General features: G+C 40.4%; 1 protein-coding gene across 4 annotated transcripts in view; it reads right to left on the bottom strand.

Annotated features, from left to right (window-relative positions):
- Positions 1-20341, bottom strand: part of SASH1 (SAM and SH3 domain containing 1) — a 235881-nt gene that overhangs the window by 177064 nt on the left and 38476 nt on the right. The window contains exon 1 of one of the 4 annotated variants that reach the window (XM_073219727.1): positions 227-631. The exons of 1 other annotated variant lie outside the window; for it this stretch is intronic. In XM_073219727.1, the coding sequence (XP_073075828.1) occupies positions 227-346 (120 nt within the window). In that variant the 5' untranslated portion in view covers positions 347-631. Of the gene's footprint in view, positions 1-226; positions 632-20341 lie in introns of those variants that run through there. 2 more of the 4 variants (XM_037022006.2, XM_037022007.2) reach the window with 2 other exon arrangements.

The following is a 20341-nucleotide window of genomic DNA, read 5'->3' as shown; positions in this document are numbered from 1 at the left end:
TCTCAGCAGGTGTCCCAGATGAAACTGCTGAAGAGCCTCCCGATCGTTCAAAAAAAAAGTATCTTTGATGTGGTCTGTGGTTGGTTATTTTTTAATTAGGGCTTGAAATCCTATACCTTGTGTATTTAACCCTCTAGAGCAAGGGAAGGAGACTTGAGGAGTGGGCTTGCCAGGTCTGCGAGCGCGACCGGTCCGCCCTGCGCCCGCCCTGCTCCAGGTAACTCACCAGGATGCCCATCACGTCGGTCCAGAGCCGGGAGAACGCCTCCGACATGCCGGCGGCCGCCTCGGGCTCGGGTTCGGGCGCGGGGTCGGGCCCCGGGCCGGCGGCCCCCGCGTCCTCCATGGCCGCGTTCCGCGCGCGGGTCGTGCGTCCGGGTGCCCGGGGCGCGCTCGCCGGCACCAGCGCTCTGCCGGCCCCCCTCCCGCCGCGTCACCGAGCCGCGCCCCCGCGCCGCATGCCCCGGCGACCTGGCGACCCCGCGGGGCCCCGCACCGGCGCCCGCACCGCGGCTCCCGGCGGCGGTGGGCTGCGCGACTGACAACTACGGCCCCTCGGCCGGGCCCGGTGACCGGGCGGCAGCAGGCGAAGTCCGCACCACCGGGTTTTACGGCGGGGAGTCCTGGCAGGCCAGCGGCGATCACACGCGCTGCCGAGGCGTTCCTTCCTGTGACGGGGACCGGCGCCCTAAGGCACGCGACTCACCCCTTCCAGCAAGGGTGGGCAGGACCCGCGGGGCTGCCCGCGGAGCCGCTGGCACTGGGCAGGAACTCCCCGGGACCCCTCTCTTCAAAATGAGCTCTTCCAGCTCCACATGACTCTCTCCCCTCCACGCTAAAGAAAGCGTTTAGCAACAAAAGGTGCTCTGATGTCAGGCTCTTTGCATGGAAATGAGCCACGGACAGGAGAACAAATCGCCTGTTGAAAGCGGCCGCGCTGCGGTCTCCCGCCTGCGCGAGTTTCCAATCGCGCCATTCACTGAAACATTTTTGGTTACGGAAACTCGAGAAAGTTAATCTTTAAAGCTCCTCCTGTCGAAAGAGTCTTCAAATAGCCAGTGTCGTTACAATCCACACCTCGCCCCTCCTGGAGTCGAGCGACCTAAGGAATTACAGCTTTGCCTATGTCAGCCGAGGCTTGGAAAAACAAGTGTGAAAGCTTGGGCACGCGCCATTGTTTGTACCTACTTTATTATTTGTGGGGACATTCTGGTTCCTGCGCGCCCACAATGCCAGGCATTGCTAGGGGTTTCGGCTCTTGAGGGGAAATGCGCTTTGGGTTTTAATGGTTTGAACAGTAAGGACGTAGGGAAGGGCCACTTTAAAAACGAAATGTGATGGTTAAAGCCATTTAGCCAATACACACTTGGGGCCCTGTGTGTGTTTTTTCAAGGACAAGATCCATGACGGATTTATTTTGTGAGGGTAACAGCCCTGTAGAGGTAGTTCTCCTTTTGCGATTTTTTCTTTAAAAGTCACTCAAGAGAATTCTCCCTGGGAAATGATAACCCATGTCACATTTGATTTGGTGACTGATCACTTTCTGAGACTGTTAAGAAACTGCAAGGAACCTGCCCCTCTGTTAAAGTACTGAGTGGTACAAAAACGTAGGTGAGGTGCCCCAGGAGAGATCTCGTACTTGTTTTAGAGGCCTCTTCTGTCGCTGTGGGAATAAGAGCGTGTCTGTGCAGTCCCATTATTGAAGCATTCATTGCTGGGGGCATCTATCAGTGCAAATAGAGAATAGCCCTTACAGGAAAGTTCCACATTGAAAAACCTTGCGCACAATTCCTGATGACAACATTTTTGAAAGGAAAGAAAAAGAATGAGAACATGCTCCCTTGATAGTTAAGGAGGCATTGAAGTGTAAAGTGGACACTGAGTCATTAAGACCAGACCTGCTGTTTTCCTGGACCAATGCCGGACTTAGGTAAGATGGGTGCTCTCAGATGCTGGGCATCCAAATAAATTCAGTTAAAGCTGGGGTGGGCTTATTATTATTACTACCATTCCATCTATAAAGATACAAAAATAAGTAAATGGTGAGAAAAGGTAAAATAACCTTTTACAGTTGATTTTATTTGTATATTTAGAATTTCAATGCATTTGTTTTGTGATACCTTATTAAGTCCCAGAAAATACTATGAACAGTGCTGCATCTTGGGGGCAGGGAGGAGAGCTTGTTCGTATAAATACTTTCTGGCAATTGACTGAGCAAGTTGTCAAGCAAACTGTAAAGGGCGGGCTGACTCTGCACCACCAATCATGAGTCTTCTTGACTCATCAGCTACCTGCAGGCAAAGCATTTAACCTTTCTGTGCTACTGTTTCCCAGCCTAGATGAGGCAAGGCCACACTAATTATGGACCATCGAAAGATCATCTAAAGATAGGTAATTTTTAGCAACAACACGCACACACACACGCACATAATTAAATCTTAGCCAGCATTTCGGCATTTATTGAGATCAAACTACCTTAGATATTTAAGTTATTTTTCCTGGTGCTCCCTAATTAATGGTCAGGAATATGAAACAAGTAGTATTTAGCCCCGGGGGGGTGGGAGGGCCAGTGAGGGAGGAATGTTTGTTCCTGCAATTTTGCCATCTGAACATAAACATGAAATTTTGAGGAGTCCCTTTTCTACTTCTAGAACATGAATCACTTTGTTGACCATTTTAAAATGAAGCTGAACCTCTCTTTGCTCACCAGCTTCATGTGTCTATTCAAAATGAATCTGATTACTTCTCCTTTTTCTTTTTATGGCATTTCCTAATGTCATTTTTTATTTCCAAAAATTCCTTTAGGGGCTTTAGGAATAATCACCAATATCATGATCATCATGATAGGATTTCTGAGTCCCATAGAGTACTGTTCACAAAGAGCTTTTTAATGATAGGATTATATAACCCATGAGGATGCGAAAGCATCTTGGAGGTGATCAGGATCAAATCCGTCATTTTATAGATGAAGAAATGGACTCCAGAGTACTTGAATTATCAGTCCAGGTGAACACAGCTACATGGAGCAGATTCAAAGTCACAGGATTTGATACCTTCAAAAGTTCTTTCATTCTGTATTATAATTTATTTGATTCTTACAAAGCTCTGCAAGGTACGCAAGTGTAGATGATCTCAAAATGCACTGGAATCCTACTCTCCTCTTTCCCCTTCCACAGGGCTCTCTCTCATACAGCTCATTGGAATTGTTGATATTGGTGAGTAAATTCCAGGAAGAGAAAGAAGAGTTTCCAGACACCTAATAGAGACTCAAAAGTTGATTGTGAAATAAATTCTGTGGGTTCTGATAAACGTCTATGGCAGTGAATAAAAAAAGAGAGCATCAGAATGCATTCACTGAGAGTAAATATTGATAACACCTATCTCAATAAGTGTCATTTCTTGAAAATTAGTCTTTCATATTGTTGCACACACACACATACACACAACGGGTATGGGTATGCAAATACATACATTTAAAAGTTTAAAGAAAATTCACCCAAGTAAATCTGAAGATCTAATAGGCTTTATTAAGCAATTCATGAATTGGGCAGCATCCCCCCTAGCAAGTAGAGAGAAGCTCCAAGGAACTGTACAAAATGAAAGGTTTTTACAGACGGGTGTGTAGGGGAAGTCGTTACCCAAAAAAAGAAGGGACTGATTCAGGCCAGGTCATTTTCTCTTAGGAGGAAGAGCAGGGGGTGTTATAATGCAGATCACCTCATCTTCTTTTAGGGAAGATGGAAGAGGCTCCTGTGACAGATTATCATATCAATGATGCTGACCACAAGCTTCCTGACTATGTTTCTTGGGTTGTAATTGGGTTTAAGTATTAACCCCTTGGCCTAGCAAAAGTGACACCATGTTGGGCCTGTGCCTTTCTTTTTAACAAATGTAAATACTGGCTTGCTTTACAAAAAGTGGTTCTTCCTATGAGGATTGCAAAAGTTTAAAATCCACTAGTCTTAAAGTTCCAGGGTGTGGCCTTCAGCCTATTTAGGTCATCATTCCGACATAAGAAAGATAACCAGTCTATTTCTTGGCAGTAAAGGTAGTCTGGTAGTAGGAAGTACAGATATAATGTGGTCAGGACAAAGCTGGGTTTAAATTCCCATACAAATTTCTGTAAAACATCAGGCAAGTAATTTATCTCCTCTGTAAAATGGGATAATTCTGCCTATTTAATATGGATGTTGTTAGGTTATTTGTGATAATGCAGGCAATAATTCTCTATGAATTAGAACCTTTTCCCCCTTTACCCTCCTTTGCTTTTCTTCCCTTGCCCATACCATGAGGTGAGAGCTATGAGCAGGAAATGTCCTTGTTCAGGCCTCAATCTCTTGGATTAGGTCGAGGAGCCTCCTAGCCTTGCAGTGTGGTTGCTGAGTAAAGGACTTGGGAGGTTATCTCTGGCAGGGTCAGTTGACGGTTTTGATAGTAAAGGTAGTAATAATGGCAATAACAATTATCTGTCATTTCGCAAAGTCTACTCTATATCAAAAATTGCGCTTGTCATTTTTTTTAATGCTGTAAACATTAAATGGCACTTCTAATTTCTCACCATGAGCCAGCCCTCCCACCCTGCTCATTTCTCCTTTCAGTACCACTGTTACATCCATCCATTGTTCAGGCGTACTAACCTCAGAGATAGGCTTCCTCTCCGTTCCTTTCCCTCACTGCAACTCCCATCTAAACCACGGATAAACCCTGTTGGCTCTACTTGCTAAATAAGCACCAGATTCATCCTCTTCTCTTCATCTCCAATGCCTTAGTCAATATTACCACCATCTCGTACAATTTATCTAGATCAGTGCTTCTCAAAGTATGAACTTAAGAACAAAAGCATTAGTATCATCAAGGAACTTGTTGGAAAGGCACATTTTCGGGCCCCACCCCAAGCCTATGAGTCAGACTTCAGGGACCAGGCCAGTGATCTGCATTTGAACAAGCCAAGCCCCAGGCAACTGTGACACCTGCTCAAACTGAAAAGCCATTTGAAACTATGGGAATGTCAGAGTAGAAAAAGGAACACATTGCTGAGCAAATGTGAAGTTTTACAATAAACTGAAAAACTATACCACAAGATTGCTTTTTCAAATTAATTGGAAAAAGAAATTGTCATGAGATAAGTAAATGGAGATCCCCAAATAAAATGTTCAGAGATATTTGGGTTTAAAGGGTGTATCTCTGGGGGCGGTGGGGGGGATTGGTATTCCCGGCCCCACGTAAATAAACTGGTGTGTCAGAAATCAGTCTAAGAAAAGGTTAGATTGCCAGAAACCCATTTATTGCTCACGATGAGGCCCAGCTCCGCCCCTCCGGTCACTGCTCTTGCTCCCCGCCTCTCACATCCCCGCAGGTGCACCCACTTCTCTTTTAGGAGAAACTCCCGGGTGGATCCCCAGCAACTGACAGGCACCAGACCAAATAAGCAACAGAGGGGAGGAGAAAACAGCCTCTCTCCACCCCTTGTCCCAGAGGCTGTGGGAAGAAACACCTAGTGATATGTAAATGGTAAGGCCAGATGAGAGATTCTGGAAATATTGCAATTTTACCCACAAAGAACAATTACAAATGGAATTTAAATGTATTAACTATAAGAATAGTATATGCTTCAGGAACACAGCTTCATTTAAATACTTGTTATTTTTTAAAGACAACACAATTTCTGCAGAGAAAATATGAGATTAAGCAAAAATTAAATTTGAAGGATTATAATACCGGGGCACCTCGTTTTGTTGTTCTTTGCTTTATTGCACTTTGAAGATACTGTGTTGTTTTTTTTTTACAAATTGAAAGTTTGTGACAAGTCTGCATCGAGCAAGTCTATCAACACCATTTTTCCGACAGTATTTGCTCACTTTCTGTTTATGTATAATATTTTGGTAATTCTCACAATATTTCAAGCTTTTACATTGTTATATTTGTTATGGTGATCTCTGATCAGTGATCTTTGATGTTGCTATGGTAATTGTTTCGGGATACCATGAACCACACCCATGTAAGACTTCAGAACTTAGTAACTGTTGTGTGTATTCTGACTACCTCTCTCCTATCTCCCTCCCTCTCGGGCCTCTCTATTACCTGAGTCACAGTAATATTGGAATCAGACCAATCAATAACCCTATAATGGCCCCTAAATGTTCAAGGAGAACATTTAGAAAGGAGCGTTGCACATCTCTCATTTTAAACTAGAAATGATCATGCTTAGAGAGGAAGGCATGTCAAAAGCTGAGACAGACCAAAAGCTAGGCCTGGTGCACCAAACAGCCAAGTTGTGAAGCAAAGTAAAAGTTCTTGAAGGAAATTATAAGTGCTATTCCAGGGAACACATGAATGATAAGAAAACAAAAATGCCTTATTGCTGGCACGGAAAAAGTTCAGGGGTCTGAATAGAAGACCAAACCAGTCATAACATTCCCTTAACCAAAGCCTAGTCCAGAGCAAGGCCCTCACCCTCTTTAAATCTATGAAGCCTAAGATAGGTGAGGTGGCTGCAGCAGAAAAGTTGGAAGCTAACAGCAGTTAGTTCATGAGGTTTAAGGAAAGAACAGTTTCTGTAACAGAGTAGTGCAAAGTGAAGCAGCAACAGCTGATGTAAAAGCTGTCGCAAATTATCCAGACAATCCAGCTAAGAACATTCATGAAGGTGGCTATACTAAACAACAGATTTTCAGTGTAGATGAAACAGCCTTCTACTGGAAGAAGATGCCTCCTAGGACTTTCATGGCTAGAGAAGAAGAGTCAATGTCTGGCTTCAAAGCTTCGAAGGACAGGCTGACTGTCTTGGTAGGGACTAATGCAGCTGGTGATGTGAAGTGGAAGCCAGTGCTTAGCAGGCAGTTTTGAAAATCTTAGGGCCCTTAAGAATTACACTAAATCTACTCTCCCTGTGCTCTAAAAATGGAAGAACAAAGCCTGAACAACAGCACATCTGTTTACAACATGGTTTACTAAATATTTTAAGGCCACTGTTGAGACCTATTGCTTAGAAAAAAAAGATTCCTTTCAATATATGACTGCTCATGGACAATGCACCTGCTCTTTCAAGAGCTCTGATGGAGATAAGAGATTAAAGTTATTTTCATGACTGCTAACACAACATCCATGTTACAGCCCATGGTTCAAGGAGTAATTTTGACTTGCAAGGGTTATTATTTGTAAGGCTACACAGACTTAGATAGTGGTTCCTCTGATGGATCTAGGCAAAATAAATTGAAAACATTCTGGAAAGGATTTCCCATTCTAGATGCCATTAAGAGCATTCATGACTCATGGGAAGAGGTCAAAAATATCAACATTAACATGTATTTGGAAGAAGCGGATTCCAGACCCCATGGATTACTTGAAGGGCTCAAGACTTCAGTGGAGCAAGTAACTGCAGATGTGGTGGAAATTGCAAGAGAACTAGACTTAGAAGTAGAGCCTGAAGATGGGACTGAATTGCTGCAACCTTATGATAAAAGTTTAACAGATGAAGAGTTGCTTCTTAAGGGTGAGTGAAGAAAGCAGTTTCTTGAGATAAGAATGATCTCGGGTGAAAATGCTGTGAAGATGGTTGAAATGACAACAAAGGATTTAGAATATTTAGAATAAACTTAATTGATAAAGCAGCATCAGGATTTGTAAGGATACACTCCAGTTTTGAAAGAAGGTCTCTTGTGGGTAAGATGCTACCAAACAGCACTGCATGCTACAGTGATATTGTTCATGAAAGTAAGAGTCAATCAATGTGGCAAACTTCACTGTTGTCTTATTTTAAGAAATTGCCACAGCCACCCCAACTTTCAGTAACCACCACCCTGATCAGTCAACAGCCATCAACATGGAGGCAAGACCCTCTACCAGCAAAAAGATTATGACTCACCAAATGCTCAGGTGTTGGTTAGCATTTTTTAGCAATCACTGTATGTACATTGGTTTTTTTTTTTTAGAAATAATGCTATTGCAACTTAATAGACTACAATATAGTATAAACATAACTTGTGCATACCCTGGGAAACCCAAAAATTCATTTGACTCACTTTATTGCAGATGTTTCCTCTACTGTGTGGTCTGGAACTAAACCTGCAATATCTTTGAGGTATGCCTACAGTGCAACTCATGTTTTACCATACTGCCTTCTGAAACTGAACAATTAAAATAGGTAAGCACATTTAATTTTTGCATTCTGTCCACAACCCTCCTTGGCACTCCAACAAGGGGCATTCCACAGTGCCTTGGGGGAGCAACGTCAAGGTAAGACTGAAATGCTGAAACATTTGTTTCCCTTGACAATGGCAAATGAACTTTTTCACAAATGCCTTAAAGGTGAGCCAAGCCCATGCTAAATAAAGCATTACCTGTTTAAAGCATTACCTATTCATCTTGGAGTATTTGGTAAGAGCGATGAGAAAAAGGCCAAGAGCAAACTGAAATGAAATTAAAACAAAGTGAAGACAGCCAGAATAGGCCAGGGAGAATCAGGGAAATGAGCAAAATGATGTTATCTTTCAGAGACAAGATAAATACTTGTCTCTGAAATCTCTTCTTCCACTCTTATAAGCAATGTTCCCAGCCCAGCCAGTTAGGTTTTCACTGTGTTGATGCTATGTAAACACCCAGGTTCTGCCTGAGAATTGTTCCAACAGCTGTAACAGTACCATGGACTGAGGTTTCATTTTATATAGTAGGGTCAGATAACTAATTTCTCAAGCCTTGTATAATTCCAAAATATGAGGATTCTGAGCTATTGAGTGACACACCTATAGACAAGAAGCAAAAATTTTTGGGTGGATTGCCCACACTGAATTCACAATGTTTAAGGCAAAGAACTGAAAGACTTCAACTCACCAAAAAACTACCTCTGAATCAAATTGAGAACAATCTGTCCTGTGGAGATGCTCCTGGTCATGTGAGAGCAACCTGACACTTAGGAAGAAGGAAGCATGGAAGCCAAAGGTCTTGGGAATCGTGCTCCTTGCTATTTATTATTTAGGTTAGGAGAATGGAAGGGGGGGAAATACAAAAGGAATGTGCTCAGAATAGACCAGAGATTATGTTAAACATTTCCAATTATGCAGAAGAGGCTTAAAAACACAGCTGGGAAGTATCACCCAACCAACCAATTGCTTCATCAGCCTCATCTATTTTATAAACTTCGCCCTATGAGAATGCCTAGTTGGCTGTCTCTATTGTCTAAACATATTTGTGCAAAATGATTTCTTTCCATGAAATTTAAAATGTCCTGTTATCACTGTTGCTCTGTTTCTTTGAAGTGCCATTGTTATGTACATAGGACAAAAAGTTCTCAGGTAATTAATTCCAGTAACCATAGAAGATTATTACAGTCTTAGCCAGAATTGCAGTATTATCCAGAATATTTGTTGAACAATAGCAAAATATTTCTAATAAATGACATTTGTGTATGACTGTAAAAAGGAGAGGAGGCACTGAGCTGAATATAACATTCTGGGAAAATTATGGGTTGACTCATTAACATAAAGGAAAGTATGGTGTCCTTTTCACTAATCATTATTTTTAAAGAGTCACATATTTAGTATATAAATTACTTGAAGAAGAGCCATGAGTCTTAGATGCACTGCCCAGCCTAATGTTAACTCTACATATGGATCTGCTTTATTCTATTCTATGCCTTTTACAGAGGAGCCAGCATTTTGGATCATACGGGGCACGAGCTTAGTGAAATTTGTCTGCTGCTATTAAAAAGAGACACTCCCATTCCCGTTCTTGAGGAAAAGGAAAAAACCCTCAACTTTCCCTTCAGCTATAAAATTCTATCATTTTAGAATCACAGAAACATATCTTCCTTCTCACGCAATCTAGCTCCCCGTCTTTCCATATATAGTAAGTCTTATGGTCTCCCCCCAGTCATTCAGGGCCATTTTCCTCTCTTGGGTACTTTTCTTTCAAATTGCATTTCCTGTGACACACAGGGGCATGGGTGGGTGTGCACGTGCATGTGCACACACACATGCACACACACACACACACACATACACACACACATACACAAAGGCTCGGTTATCTCTGTTTCTGAGCCGCCTTATACAATTGAAGATATAAATAAATGAACTTCGTAGAGAACCCATCAAAAGATGTGGCGCCCTGGGAAAGTCTCAATGAGCTTCTCACATACGGAGACAGAAGCTGGAATGACAGGACACTGGGGTCAGGCTACTTTAAATAGTGGCTTGGTCAAGCTTAGTGAAACAATCCCCTGCTTAGGGAAGCATATAACCTGCTGTGCTCTTGTGGTTACTGCTGGTCTGAATGGGGCTTCAAATCTAAAAGAAATACAAATATGGAGAAGCAGGCACCAGATTTTCTGCATCATTTCTCTCTTAATGAACACAAATATTTTTAAAGGAACAAAAAACAGATTGTCTAGGCATCATTTTTTCCTATGCCTTATAAATGAGACAACTAGGTGCTAGCTACTCTTTATCTAATGAATGTTCTCAAAAATCAGATGATGTTGATTCCAATAGCAAAGAGACACTTAACAAAGGGTGCTTGTTCTAGAAATGAGGTCATTTGGACAGTCTATCCGTTAAGAAAAAGCTTATTTTGCTTTCAGAGGTCACCTCTTGGGGCAGGAAATCCATCTTTCAACCAGTGGACTAACATCTGGCCTAAGTCTTCTGGGCTGAAATGTCAATTTCCTGATCTAAATGGAACACACTTGAAAGAAAAAAAAGATGCAAAGTACAAATCTTCATTTGCTGAAGAATTCTTTAACAGTGGCATTGATGATACAATTCTCCAGAAAAGGGCTATTCTCTAGTGATCAAAACAAACAAAAACAGTAAAATTCCTGCACAAAAATTGTTGTTTTCTGTAATAACTACTGAAAGGCAAAATTAAGAGGCTAAAGCTAAATGAGAGCAAAGGGACAAATCAATCATTCACTGGTAAATCCATAAATAAATCTACTCTACTCTAAAACAACTAATCACAATTCATGATGATTCATCCTAAACTGGGCCAGATTTGCTTTTGTACTGGGCAGAGGTGGATGGGGGTGTATGTGGGGGGCAATGGGGAGAAATGTCCTAAGTAAATTAACAGGATAAACCTTAAGGAAGAGAAATAGGAAGATGTTTAACCAAAAAAAGAAAATAGTCTTTTAAAGCTAATTTTAAAAGTGTCATGAAGAGTTCATGTATAGTTCTTCTAAATAAGCTACTCAATTCTTGCTACTTTTTGAGAATATTCTGTAATTTTGACTGTACTTTTTCCTACTGGCTGAAATTAGAGAGATTTTGGTCCATCAGTCATTCATTCATCAGGAAACAATCACTGAGTGTCAAACATGTCTGATATCATGTTAGGTATCAACAAAGATAGCCCTAGTATTGAGAAGCATCAAATCGGAGTAGCTAACCTTTATTTCTTCATTTTGTGAAAATAAAGTGTTAAATTATCTGATTTAGGTTCGTTTTATAATGGCAATTCAGAGCCTAGAAGAGGGTGAAATTTGAGACAGGGTAACTTTTATGTCATGCTACTAATCTAAGCAAGAGATTACAAAGATTAATAATGAGGGCATTCTAGCCCATGCACATTGGTTCCTGCCTGACCCACACTGCTTTTCCAGCTTGCTTCTCTGTTATGGCTCAACATAGAGTTGGTATGGGAGGCTCTTATCTACTTTTCCCCACATTCTCTGTATTTCCTATTTTCTGCTCTCAGTTTTGTTCAGTCTATTTTTACTGAAATACTCTGCCCCCCACTACTCCCCCACCCCCCATGGGTTTTATTGAGATGTGATTGACATACAACATTGTAAGTGTAAGGTGTACAACATGTTGATTTGATGCCTTTATATATTGTAAAATGTCACCACCCTGACATTAGCTAACAGCATCATCATGTCACATGATTATCATTTATTTTTTGGGTGAGAACATTTAAGATCTACCCTCTTAGCAACTTTCAAATATGTACTTATTATTAACCATAATCTGCATGCTTTGACCAATTTCCCCATTTCTCCCACCACTTAGCCACTAGCAACCACTGTTCTACTCCCTATGAGCTTAGCTTTTTTAGATTCCACATTTAATTAAGATCATATAGTATTTGTCTTTCTCTGTCTGATTTATTTCACTTAAGGCCCTCTAGTTCCATTCATGTTGTTCCAAACAGTAGGATTTCCTTCTTTCTCATGGCTGGATAATCTTCCATTGTGTCTATACACCACATCTTCTATATCCATTCTTCTGTTGACAGATACCTAGGTTGTTTCCATGTCTTGGCTATTGTGAAAAATGCTACAGTGCACATGGAGGTACAGTATCTCTTTGAGATGCTTTTTATCTTTTTTTCCTTTTCTTTGGTTATATACTCTGAAGGAGGATTGCTGAATCATATTGTAGTTCTATTTTTAATTTTTGGAGGAACCTCCATACTGTTTTCCATGGTGGCTATACCAATTTACATTCCTACCATGAGTTCACAAGGGTTCCCTTTTGGCAGGTATCTTTATTTTTTGGGAGAGCCACACATAATTATTACTGGGTAGTAGGAAATGAAATCCATTGATGTAAATGAGAATGAAAAACTGAGAAAGACAAAACTTGGAAAACAGCAGCATTCAAGAGAACAACATAGGGAAATGACACAATGAGTGGGAGTGGTCTCAGAAGTAGGAGGTGAATCATGATGGCACAATGCCAAGTTAAGTGAAAAATAGGAAGGAGGGAGGTTCAGCAGTGTCCGACATTATGTGAAAGTCAACAGGAGAAGTATTAACTTGCGGGGGTCAATGGTAACCTTGTTTAGCCAATGCAATTTTAGTATCAAGGGAAGGAGAATAAGAATGCAGGGGACTCAAGAATGATGGAGAAAAGTGGGTGAAGAAAGATAATAGAGGAGACCGTAAGACTGGAAGAAGGGTTTTTAAGGATGTGAGAAATTTGAACAAATTCATAAGTTGAACAGAAAAGAAGTAGTAGAGAAGGTGAGACTAAAAATTTAAGAGAGTACCACTAGAGTAACTTTCAGAGATAATGGTGATGATGATAATAATTCATAATTTTGAAAAGTATTGCTGTGGGGGTTCTCTTGTATAGAGACCCAATAGACTACCCCTTTCTTGTTAACATATTTATCCTCCCCAATAGTATAACAAAATTGGTCAGATTTGAGGATTTTAAATAATAATTACATTCTAGTCACATTTTCCTGAAGTTATACCCAGACCAATTTTAATGGGTTTTAGGCTTTTCACAAAATCCTTATTCAGCCATTTCAGATATTTCAATTCAATAAATATTTATTGAACATCTACACTGTACTAAGCATTAGGAATATAAAAATTAGTCACAGATCCTGATCTTCACGTGCTTAGTCTACTGAGGAAGGCAGACCCAGAAACAGAAATTCTCAACCCAGTGTGGTTAAAGAATGCATGCACTCTTTGGGAGACTGTGAAGCTGAGGAGATTCCAGCCAGGCCAAGGACACAGGATCTCATTGTCCTCCCAGCCCTTCAGCACTCCCCCGAGCCCCTTAATAAAATGGTTTGACCTCCACCACCAACCCCACCAAAAAAGGAACACAGCCACAGGTCCTTTAGGAACTGAGAGACTAGATGGTCCTTGCAGCCTAGAGGCATCACTGAACACTGCCTGCAAAAGTTTCATCCGAGTTAACGTGTTGAAGAGTCAAAATTAAGCTAGCCGTGTGGGGGCTAAGCTGGTTTCAGGCTATGAGAACAAAAGGAGCAAAGGCACAAAGATATAAAATGACATTAGGTGTTGGAGGAACTGGAGGCTCTCTGTTTTAAGAAATGCCGGTGAGGGAATGGCTGGATCCAGAGCTCAAGGTAAGCTCTGGTCCATCACCCTGCCCCTTGTATTCTGTCAGCTAGGGGTCTTAATGCTCTGAAAGAGCTCATCCTTTGTATTTTGATGCTTCTTGGCTTCTGGAATGGTAACCTCCATTTTACTTTCCAAGTGTACCATGTATGTGGATGGTCTCTGGGCTGAGCAGGTAATTCCACAGCTTCCAGTAACAGTACACGCGAAGAGCTGGGAGCTCATTAGGGAGGGAGTACAATCTGGAACACTTCAATAATAAAGGCCATGCTGACTTTTTCTTTTCCTTTCCAGTATTAGTATATGGGCCACCCCCCTTGGTATTTCCTAGCAGCCGTTACAATCAGCTTTATGCAGAGGATCTCATCCCAGATCTCCCCTCTAACACTGTGATCTGAAGTAATTCACAACTTTCCTGCTTTCTGTGTCCTTGACTCTAAAGTGAATGGGGTAAAGGAGATATTTGCGGTCTGTCTCATTTGTAACATTCTGTAATGCTACAAGTGTGTGCTTAGGTTCAGGAATTAGCTTAAGGAATAAGAAATAAGGAAGGAAGGAGGAACTAAGAGTCTGGGAAGCAGGAAAATGTCTTTCCCATTTAGTGTAAGTCATTTATATAACAGATGGGTTAAGCCATCTGGAAGATAACTCATATAAGAAATGGTTTATGCATTCTTTATGGATGAGACTGGAGTGTTCCTCAATTCTCCATCTAGAAATCAAGCAGTATCGTCACAAAGGGGGCAATGGAATGTGACTGATGTAAAGAAAATTATAATTGTAAATTGGTACAAGATTCAGAAATTTGGCAGGCTGTATCAAAATCCATCACAATGTTCAAATCCTCTAACCCAGAATTTAGATTCCTGGGAATTTATCCTGGTAAATTACTGGAAAGACAACAGAAGCTCTGTGCTTAGGGGCTTATTACTGCACTTTTTATAATACTGAAAATTTGGAAAGAAACTTCATATTCCACAAGAGAGGAATGATCATATAAATGGTAATATTGAAAGAATAATATCTACTGGTTAAAATGTTACTATAAACAACAAATAACAGCATGGGAAAATAGCCTCTGTATGAAAAACTTAATTCTGAGAAATTAGGAGTGCCTATACACAGTGGTGAGCAGAGAACTTGCAAATAGTCTATGCCAGTGTTTACAATACAGTAGGAGCTCAATAAATACTTTTCAAACAAACACAACTGAATGTAAAATGAAAACTGGTGATGCATTAGGGAGGTGGGATTTTGAATTAAATTATCAATGAAAAATTTTCTATGCAGTTACCATGTTTGATAATGAACAGTTAATATTAATAGCTAACATTTACTGCTTACTATGTATAGACATTATCCTATATATTATATATTTTATGATGCTACTGATTCATCACCTTCTAAAACATGCCTGCTACTTTTCTACCTCCAGATTCAAGCCTTCATGGAGCCAAATTCATTGCCAGCCAGATGTAGCAATGCTCTAAGACTTAGTTGCATGAATGAATGAATGAATGAATGAAAAAATGAATGACAGTGGCAGAGACTGAAGCCCATGATACTAGTGCCTTAAACATAAGGTCTCTGGTGTGATGCATCCGCAGGAGTTCTCAATACTTAGTCTAGACTTCTAGATTCTCTATATATAATGGCGAAACTTGGAAGGATTGAGTTCCTGAAGCTGAGAGACCAAGAATTCTTTTCAAAACCCACTCCCAGAAAGTAGAACCTTGTACATTACTTAAGATAATTTTTGAATGCCTCTCTGTTAAACAATGGAATGTGCTGAGAAAGGTTTACATATGGTAGCGTTTCCAAAAAAACGAACAGGAATGCTCTATGACAAGTTTTCAAGGAATGGATTCAGCATTCAGGGAAAGCAAGCAGAAACTATTGGGAGTCACATTTAAAAGGGTTTTCTTAATATTTCCTCAAACCTTCTTATTAATAACAAATATTCAGGAGCCACCTTAATAATAACAAAGATTCAGGAACCACCTCCTGAATATTTGATCCACCCATAGTGCTTAACTCTCCTAGTTTTGCAAGTTTGATGATAAACATGGTGTCACAGATTAACAAGAGCTCTTTATTGGACTGAATTTTATCATTGGCTTATGCAAACCAAGGTTCTTTGGAGGACACTGGAATTGCTCATCTGTATCCAAGAGAAGTATTTAGCCTTTGGTCAGCAACACCAGCAATTTCACTCTTGATTTTTCTTGGATACAGAGGCTACCTTCTTTACTATTCGTCTCAGCTTTTTCTCTGAGAGACACTATTTTTGAAGTTACTCTGTGCCGCTGGCTATTTCTCCTGATTCCCCATTCCGAGGTGACTCAGAAGGAGTTCAGTCAGCCAGGTGCCATGTCTTATCACAATTATGCTCCTTAAGGGCAAATAGCAGTATTTTTAAACACAGCAATCTCAGGGGTTATATTTCAGTTGCTCATGTAACATAAAGAATGTCATTTTGATCCTTCACACATACATATACTCAAGATACACACCTCTTCCCATAATTCTCTAACCCCCAAATGTGCTAAACTCTGGGTGCCTCAGAAAAACAATAATAAATGTTACCTGAATCATCCTAACATACAGTGGCTAGTTTCTCCCAGAAATATTTACAATCTGTGAAAGAAAACCAGCAAAACATTTCATAAACCAGCAGTGTCAAATGCCACTCACTCTCTTGGTTATAAAATAAAATGTCTAACTCTCAATGCCTGTGAAAAGAAAAATCGAGAGTCTAAATGCACACTGCTCAGCACTTCCTGAGAATTTTCTTCTGATCACAGATGCATTCTGGGCAAGCCAATTAATCTGGGCACTGTGCCCTGAAGTGGGCCGTGTGCTGCGTGATGTAACAGCATGACATATATCTATGCCTGGTACCTACTTAATTTGTCCCTGGCTGGAATACATGAACTTTTATTTGTGCTGTTATCATCATATCCTGTCTAGACTGAAAACAGCTACAGAGCGGCTCCCTTCATATTCAGTGAATAAAAAATAAAGAGGCCAGTCTGCCCCACATGGCCTCCACTGGGGGCTCTGGTGGGTTCCCACTCATCCTCTTCTATCTAAAACAGGAGAAGAGAGGGAAACCTGTGGAAGCTGTTTCCAATTGGAAAAACACAGATAAGAGTAAAATTTGACATTCAATAGTATACATGGTGATTTGACTCCAGTGATATTATATTTTAAGTAAATCTCTTGGAAAAATAATGAAAGTTTGAAATTAAGCTAGGCAAGAGTAAAGTTTGGAATCTGTTTTGATTCTGATTTTGGTTTGAAAACACTGGTGTGCCAGGAAATCAGTCAACAAAAGGATTAGTGTATCCTCTGAGTTGTGGGTGGGAGGAGCTACTGGTCCATAGACAAGGATTCGGGGAGACAGAAATGTTCAGGGGTGTGGCAGGCCAAGATAACTCAACAACCAAGGTAAGAAATTCCTTTAAATTTAAAATAGTTTGAATTTATATAAAACGGATCAGTTGGTGGGGTTAGTTTCATCAGAAGAGAACAAAACTGTCCCTTTAAGGATTCATCAAAGGATTTAAGGTAATGGTTGATCACATAGGTTTTGGCTTCAGACATACCAAGTTCAACTTTCAGCAAAGATTCTATTTTCTTCACTTATACAATGGGGTTAATGACAGTGTCTTTGACATACAGTTTATAAAAGGAATCAGTGAAATGGAATGCAAAGAGCTTGACACTATGAGTGGCACATAATAAATCATCAATAAAAATATATTAACTACTTTTTATTATTATGTAGAAAATCACTTAATATGTTATCTCCCTGACATAAAGGGAGCACTGAATAAATGATAACAGTGGTAATTACAATTGCCACATCAATTCTGTTTAAATACTAATGGTAAATAGTAGCCTACTTCATCCCTTGTATGTTTGCCAATCATTAACTACTTTTGAAAAAATCATCTATACTATTTTTCATTAATAGACTTGGGGCTCAGGAGAGAATAAGGTATTCTAACGTCATCTTCTCTTTCTTGTCCCTCCTCTTCAGCTAAAAACACAGTAATATGTTGGGTGGAGAAGAAAGAAGGAAAATGGACATCTATTTCCAAGATTTGTTTGAGGGCCTAAAATGAAAACATACACCATTGATTAGAAGGAAATGACCATGAATGTCTTAGCAATAACCCCTAGACACTGGCACAAAATAATGCACTCAGCAGGCTCAGTAAATTCCTCATTATCATATAAATTGTTTTCAAGCCTGATCTAATAGAATATGAGTAATAATTGGAATTTGTTTTCTTCCAAGAAGCTGAATGACTGAAGGGACCCCAGTACAATGTAAAAGACCATTCCTAAACTGATCAAGTGTTTTCTACTTTGTTTTATAAAAACAAAAGTATTCTAATTAGTATGTAGGGTCCTCAGAGAGGCTAGTGAGGAGGTGTGTGGCCCTAGTCTTGGCACTGCATGCGTTCAATGCAGGAAATGGGGCCCCTACTCACCATATGGCTTATAAAATGAAGACTGCAACAATTATGCCTGCTCAGGGACAGGACTTCTGACTCTGTGCTGTTTATACTCTGATTAGAATACCTGGTTGGCTCCAAGAACTGCTTGAGCTACTTCCCAGCCCCTTCCACTTCCTCTTTGGACCATTTCTGAAAAGCACAAGTTCATTTCTGGTGTAAATTTAATGCCACCTGAATTGCTTCTGAAAATATGGACAGGAAAACAGTGAGCTTATGCTAAAGGTAATTTTCAGAGGAACAAGGTTTCCTTGTTCAAGTTGCCCAAAATTCAGAGCTATGCAAGGGAATGGGAAGAACTGGCAAGTTAAGGGAAATAAAACCAGCAAAATAGGGCCTTTCATTAGGAGTTAACACAGTGTGCTCTAGCCAGTTAACACAATTACAGCTCTCGCTTCTCTGCCAGAAGTAGCAGGTAGCAGTTTCCAGTTCCATTGCTTACTCTGAACCAGGCATGCAGCTGCACGGGCACAGCACCCAAGGCCCTTGTCAATTATGAACAACAATAAAATGACATCCCATCTGCTCAACAAATGTCAATGAGCTCATGCCACCTGTTGAGGGGTTGTATGGACAGTAGAAAGGTAAAGAGTCTAAACACAGGTTTGTATATTTATATAAAGAGCTGCTTCATTCAATGTTCTCTCTCTACTTCCAATCTCTGTCCCCTTTCTTTGCCAGAAATCTTTTGAATAGTTTTGCAGTGGTATTTTTGCACCCAGAAAAGTGCTAGTTGTACTTAAATACCATGCCCCAAGAAGCACAGGACTTGAAAAAATGTGCTATGCCTCAAATAGTGGAAAAAATAAGAGCTTTAAGTGATTCTTAAACCACTGTCCACATGCATTCACAAATAAGAAAGCTTTTAAATTTGAGCTAAAGATGAATTTTATCAGGGTGAATCTAAGATACTGGAATGGGTAGATGACATTATGAAAGCTCTTTTCTAAAGATCTGGACTTTAGGATATGTCAAAGTCAGGATGTCACATCAGCTTACGTGAGCTTCCATTCAGCCTCTGCTAATTAATTTCGCCTCCTGTAATATCTAAGTCCAGCTTTTAGATTTGGCTCAGATAATATCTCCTTGCTCTGTCACTGACTCCCATGACTTGCTCTTTGGGGGAGGTGAAGGGTGTTTTTTTTCTGATTATCATTTGAGTGCCTCTCTCCTCAATCACTCCACACCTTGCTGGCTTTCTGCTGATGACCCTTAACCTGTCCTTCAAGGCACAATGAGATGCTACCTCTCCTGGGAAGGCTTTTTGGTGGTACTGCCCTCTCCCCCAACAAGAGCCTTCTTCTCTCCCATGATCCCAGAGATGTATCCTGCAAACTCCACTCTCCTGGCACTAAACAGTCTGCATTTAAATAGTCGGTTTGCCTCATTGTCGCTTCTATTTAACTGAAGGCTGAACTCCATGGGCTTTTCTCCTTGTTTTTTTTAGTGCCTAGCACAGTGACTGGACACAAAAGATTCTCAATAAAGGGTAACAACAATAGTCAACATTTATGGAATACTTCCTGTACATTAGGCACTGTTCTTAGCATGTGGATAATAGAAAATCTCTCCTAAGGTTCTTAAAATAGATTTAGATAATTAATATAAAGTCACACCCAAAACCTGGTACAGAGCAAATGGTCAGTAAATTAGCTAATCTTTCTTCATGCCTTTTGTCATTCAATTCTCAGAACATATTTCTTATGGATGCTACTACTTTTTTTCCTCACTTAAAAAATGAGGAAATGGATATTTATAAAAGTTAAGAAACTTTCCTAAGGTCACTCACTCAGCTTGAAGTGCCAGAGCAGAGTTTTTTTCTATTTTAATATCACTGTCATTTTTTGAAAACTAATTGTCTATAACAGTTACTTCTTTTTCTCCCCAGTCACATTTATGGAAGTGCAATTTACACACAGTGAATGTCATGTTTTTTACTTTACAGTCTATAACTTTTACAGTCACGTAACTACAACCACAATCAAGATATAGGACA

This window comes from Manis javanica, chromosome 13 (genome assembly GCF_040802235.1).
Source record: "Manis javanica isolate MJ-LG chromosome 13, MJ_LKY, whole genome shotgun sequence".
Classification (NCBI taxonomy): Eukaryota; Metazoa; Chordata; class Mammalia; order Pholidota; family Manidae; genus Manis; species Manis javanica.
Note: the sequence above shows the minus strand (reverse complement) of the source record. Positions and strands in the feature narration are given on the sequence as shown.